General features: G+C 49.4%; 1 protein-coding gene across 6 annotated transcripts in view; it reads right to left on the reverse strand.

The window, feature by feature from the left end:
* PLCL2 (phospholipase C like 2) overlaps positions 1-5558 on the reverse strand; it is a 169598-nt gene extending 164040 nt beyond the window's left edge. For 4 of the 6 annotated variants that reach the window (XM_084858408.1, XM_084858406.1, XM_084858412.1 and 1 more), the window contains exons 1-2: positions 5483-5512; positions 749-2484 (exon numbers count right to left, since the gene is read on the reverse strand). In XM_084858408.1, the coding sequence (XP_084714534.1) occupies positions 749-889 (141 nt within the window). In that variant the 5' untranslated portion in view covers positions 890-2484; positions 5483-5512. Of the gene's footprint in view, positions 1-748; positions 2485-5482 lie in introns of all 6 variants that reach the window. The other 2 variants (XM_084858409.1, XM_084858417.1) reach the window with 2 other exon arrangements.
* Positions 5559-6000: the final 442 nt, after the last annotated feature.

Below are 6000 nucleotides of genomic sequence, written 5' to 3' on the forward strand. Positions count from 1 at the left end.
GGGGGACAGCAAGGACCGATGAAAAACAGGATGGATCTTCATGGAGCGGGGGAGAGCCAAGCGAAAAGCAACAGGTTTAATCTGGGCCGTAATCTGGAAAGGCCCCATGCGGCGAGGCGCGAGCTTCCTTGCGGGCGAGTGACAGGGAAGGTATTGAGTGGACAACCAAACCCAGTCCCCCCGTTGCAGAGATGGACTGGCTGGCGCTGCCGGTCTGCAGAGGCCTTGTAGGCTGTCTTGGCTTGCTTGAGGGAGTCCCATAAGAGGTAGTGTACCGCTTGCAACTCCTCTAAAAAGTAATGGGCCGCTGGCACCGAAGAGAGAGCTAAGGTGGCCGGGAAAGCCTTGGGGTGGTAACCAAAATTGGCAAAAAATGGAGTTTGGCGGGTGGAAGCATGGCAGGCATTGTTATAAGCAAATTCTGTGAGAGGCAGCAAGGAAAACCAATCACCTTGCTGGTAATTGACATAACAGAGTCAGAATTGCTCCAGAGTCTGACTGTCCGTCTGTGGATGGTGGGTGGAGGAAAGACGGAGCGTCACATGGAGAAGCCCAAGTAGCACCCTCCAGAAATGGGCAGTGAATTGGGCCCCCCTATCCGAAATGAGACCCTTGGGCCACCCATGGAGCTGGAAAACATGCTCCAAAAACAGCTCCACCGTCTCCCTGGCTGTGGGCAACCCAGAGCAGGGGATGAAATGGGCCAACTTAGAAAACAAATCCACCACCACCAGGATGGTGGTCTTACCGTGTGAGGGAGGCAAGTCAGTGATGAAGTCAAGGGAGAGCAGTTTTTAAGGTCCTGAGGGGGTAGGCAGGGGGTGAAGCAAGCCTGTGGGCTTGCCTGAGGGGGCCTTCGCCCGCTGGCAGGTTGGGCAGGAGGTGACATAGGTGTTGACGTCCTGACACACACAAGGCCACCAAAAATCCCGCGTCACTCCATGCAGGGTCTTGGTGAAGCCAAAATGCCCAGCGGTGGGGGAGTCGTGGCACTGATGGAGGACCTTCTTGCAGAGGGGTCTAGAAGACACATAGACCCGACCGGAATGGTAAAGCAGGCCACCTCGCAAAGAGAGGGGGGTAGAGTGGGGGGGGGAAGAGGCTAGCCCCAATTCCTCCACTTTTGTGCAAACAAAAGCATCCTGAGTCTGTGCAGAGTGAAGGAGCTCCTCCCAAGAGTGAGGCACCGCAGCTGCCGCCAGGCTCTGGGGGGAAGAATCAGAGGGTGGGGATTTCCCTCACCCCCTGGCTGGAGGTCCGGCTTACGAGAAAGAGCATCTGCTTGTAGGTTGTCGGAGGCCTTCACATGGCAAATCTTAAGGTGGAACCAGGGGAAAAAAAAGCGACCACCTAATCTGCCTCTGGTTTAAGGCACGGGCTGTCTGAAGATGTTCCAGGTTGCGATGGTCGGTTCTAACTTCAACTGGGTGCTGTGCCCCCTCCAGCAAATGACGCCAGGTCTCCAAAGCAGACTTGATGGCCAACAGTTCCTTCTCCCAGATGGTATAATTCCTCTCAGACATGTTCAGGCGCAGGGTTGCAACCTGCTGCCCGCCCGATCTGGCTGAAAAAGCACTGGCCCCACCGCAAAGTCAGAGGCATCAGTTTGCACCACAAAAGGCTTCCTTGAGTCGGGATGTAACAGGATCCGCTCAGAACTAAAAAGTTTCTTAAGTTCCTCGAAAGCCTGTTGGGCAGATGCCATCCAATGAAAAGATTTCCTGCCCTTAAGGAGATCCGTGAGAGGAGATGTCAGCAGGAACTTTCTGTAAAAATTAGCAAACCCCAGAAAACGTCTTCTCGGTGGATGGAGCCTGCCAGGAGAGGACAGCCTGGACCTTTGCAGGATCCATCCTGATACCGTCAGCTGAGATAAAGTAGCCAAGATAGTCCAAAGAGGTTAGGTCAAATGCACATTTCTCCAGCTCGGCAAAAGGTGGTGCTCGCGGAGGCGCTGGAGAACAGCAGAGACATGGTGCTGATGGGTGTGGGGGTCCTCAGAAAATATAAGTAAATCATCGAGATACACAATGAAGAAAGTGTCCCAATAGTCCCGGAAGATGGCATTCATAAAATGCGAAAAGGGGGGGGGGGGCACAGGCAAGCCCAAATGGCATCACTAGGTATTCATACGCTCCGTACCGGGTGCCGAAACAGGTCTTCCACTCATCCCCCTCCCGGACGCGAATCAGATTGTAGGCGCCACACAGGTCCAACTTTGTGAAAATCTTGGCTCGCCCCAGGTGCTCCAGCATCTCAGGGGGAGGGGGTACTTGTCAGGGATCGAGACTGAATTGAGGGCTCTATAGTTGTGCACTGGGCAGAGTTCTCCAGATTTTTTGGTCACAAAGATGGTAGGGGCGCAGGCAGGGGAGGAGGAAGGGCGAATGAAACCACGTCTGAGGTTTGTGTCCAAAAACTCTCACAGAGCTCGAAGTTCCAGCTCCGACATCGAATACAGTCGTCCAGCGGGGATGGTCGCCCCTGGAATGAGGTTAATGGCACAGTCAAATGGGCGGTGGTGGTGGGGAGCTGGTTGGCCTCCTTCTTGTCAAAAACATCCTGAAAAGCTGCATACTTCTCTGGGAGGATCACGGTAGCTGAAGAACTGCCAGAAGCAGACGAGGAGGGGGAGGAAAGGGTTAAGGCCTGGACTGGGACTGGCGCCTCGATCGGGAGGCAATGCTCCCGGCAGTAGGAGACGCAAACTCCACTTGCTGAAGCTCCCAAGAAATCTGAGGATTATGCTTAAAGAGCCAGGAAACACCCAGCACGGTTGGGTATTGGGGAACCTTGGCCAAGTGAAACTGAATCTGCTCAATGTGGGACTGAGCGCGCAGAGTGAGCTGAGCTGTAATCCGGGTCACCGCGCCCGAAGAAAGAGGATGCCCATCGATGGTCTCCACTGCCAAGGGGGCAGGAAGAGGCAGGGTAGGAATCTTGTGGAAGAGGGCGAAGGTTTCATCCATGAAACTGGTCATAGCCCCCGAGTCCACTAAAGCCAGGGCTTCCACCCCACCCCACTGGGAGGAGTGGAGGTGAACATGCAATAGCAGATGGGAGGGTGGGGGGTTGCAGAAGGCACCCACCACGTGTGGAGCCGACCCCCACACTGGAGACCCCCAACAGGCTTGGGGGGCAGCCTAGTCAGGCCTGGAGGTGAGGAGGAGGAGGAGGAGGAGGGAGGAGGGGGAGGCAGAGGAGCTGCGGGTCTAGCGTGGCAGGTTTTCCACCCTGACACTATGAAGGAGAGGACCTTTTCTGTTGTGGCATCCCAGTTGTGGAATACCCTCCAGAGAGAGGCTCATCTGGCACCTACACTGTGGTCTTCTTGCAGCCGGATGAAGACCTTTTCAGAGCACAATCCTATGCATCTTTAGACAGAAAACCATAGCTGGCTGAAGAATGCTAGGAGATGTAGGATTTTTTCTGTCTAAACATGCATAGTATTGCACCCTTATTTTCCAAGGATTTTTAGTCTTTCAGTTCTGTTGTTTTTAAATCTCTTAGGGCGCTGTCAGGAGCGCCCTAGCTGCCTCTTGCAGTCCCCTCCAATAGCCAACTCAGGACACAGATGACAAGGAATTCTTTCCAAGGCTTTATTTCTTTATTACTTTATGACTCTTTCAGATACTAATCACTAGCGACTAAGCAAGGAACAGCACTGGGGAAAGATAACAGAGTAGCCTAAGCTCCAGGTAAGGCAGTTGGTTCCCGTTTGAAGGAGAACCGCGGGAAGACCCTGAACTTATGGGCTAGGGAGAGATCCTCCCTCTTTCCCTTGGGTCCTCGGGACACGACCGTTGTTTTAGCGCCAAACGAGCGGAGCGCCTCCTCTCGGTGCCCTCCATCTGTCTTCGCTCCCTGCGTCTGCGCTGAGCGTCCAGCAAGCCCCCTGTGCTTGTGAGAGATGAGCGAGCTCCTCTCCCACAGTTTGCTGTTCTTCCTCAGAATCAGAACTGCTCTGGGGCTCTATGGGCTCAGTTTCCACCCTGACAGGTGCAATCCTATCTAGATAGGTGGCTGCCTCCAAACTCGAAGGCAACCGCCTATCCAAAGCAGGGCAGGAGAAGCACGGAGGGGATCATTCCCTCTGCACTTCTCCTGCCCTGCTTTTTCTGCTAGACAGCCAATTGCGGCTGTCTAGCCACAGGAGCATGGAATGAGGAAGGAGGCTGCTGTACAATACATTGGATGTGTCATACGGGCAGCTACGATCTCCCCGTCCAGGAACGTCCCCAGCCACACCCCTTTCCGGCCCCTCCGCACTCTTCTTGTGAGCATGGAGGACAGGGCTGTTCCAAGCTGCCTCCAAGGCCGCGTGGAAGTGGGGGGAAGTCGGTTCCCAGAAAACAGCATATCCTATGGCCATCTAGCCGCTGTCTAGCAGCCATAGGATTGCTCTCTTACTGTATTTTTAAATCTTTACACTGCTGCTGGTTTTTACTTTGGTTTTTATACCATAGTTTTACACTTTTAAAAGTTTTATCAAGCTGTATTTTATCGTTTTAATTGTTGTGAACTGCCCAGACAGCTTCCATTATTGGATGGTATAGAAATGTAATAAATAAATAACAGTGAGTAGACTATACATTGCTTATCAGAATTAAGTCACATTGAGTTTAATGGTGTTATTCCCAGCCGAGGTAAGAGGATATAGGATTGCAACCTAAAACTCCTATTTCAATTCCATATAAGGTGCAAGATCTCGCTCAGTCAAACTGCTGTCATGGGTGTCAACACATTTTCTAGCAATAACCCCAGACTTCCTGCTTTTTTCAGGGGAAGACAGAAAGCTCTCTTGCAGTGGGGAGGGAGGAAATTATTTTCTACTTCTGCCAGGTTGTTTCAAAACACAAGAGAGTAACAAATAATAGGAAATAAATTAATAAAACTTTGTGTCTTATAACTAATTTGTTCTCATTTGATCAAAATAGTTCTCTTATACAAGCTTATTACTCTTGCTCTAATATTGGCTTGTTTTGTAATTTACACATGTTAAAAGATGAAAATCATGTTAAAAATTAATCTTTGGGCTGCTAAGACTAATGCTATTTTGATTTTGATTTTTTTTAGCATTCCGTTACCCTCTCAGCAGATCTCATGCTTATTGCAGAAGAAAATATTTCTGGAACTCAACAGGAGCAGCGATGAAAATATGTCCTTACTTGTCTTCACAGATTTCAAAAGCAACTTACAGATCTAATGTTTACAGACTCTTGACGGAACACCACTGTATGCTTACCTTGTTATAAACAGACCGCATGCCATTTGTTTTCAGATTTTAAATAAATGAAAGGAAGCCCTTGCATTTTTTCCCCTCATCTCCAAACAAGAAAGCTTTGAAATTCACATGATTTGATAAAGCAAGCTTAGCTACAACACTCTGGCCATTTTGCAAGACAGGTGAGATTCCCTTTCATGAACCAATGAATCAACAACCTGAACCAAACAATGCTGTGCAGAGTCAGTTCAAACCTACCTTAAATGAAATGTCATACTGCCATTTCTGCGCTTGAGCGTTCGCTACTAAGCTTTCTCTTTCTCTTTCTTTCTATTGCCAGCCCTCTCCCCACCCCCAGGTTGCCAGGCAACCAAAAGATATGGCTGTGCATGCCTGCCCAGCAATAACTAACGCTGCTTGATAATTTTTATTCGATTGCTTAAATGGAAAATAATGAAATATCCTGGCACATTTTCACACCCCAATCAACAAATCACTTCCAGAAGAGTTTCAGAACCTATAATCTTTAAAATACATACAGCATTGAGGGGGGGGGGGGCCTTTTTTACAGTATAATACCTAAAAATCCCAAGCCTACAATATGTTACATAACCTTCATTATTGACTTTAATGTACTGTGGACATTTCTTTGGTTGTTTTAATTGGTTAATAAATGGACTTGTTTTTGGCTTAATATTTTATACCTTTGAGTTTATAAATATTACCCGCCCTAAGCTTTTATGATTGAGGAAATACAAATTTAAATAAATCATGGC

The sequence above is a fragment of the Heloderma suspectum genome, chromosome 5, assembly GCF_057233095.1.
Source record: "Heloderma suspectum isolate Gila_16-S chromosome 5, 16-S_ref, whole genome shotgun sequence".
NCBI lineage: Eukaryota > Metazoa > Chordata > Lepidosauria > Squamata > Helodermatidae > Heloderma > Heloderma suspectum.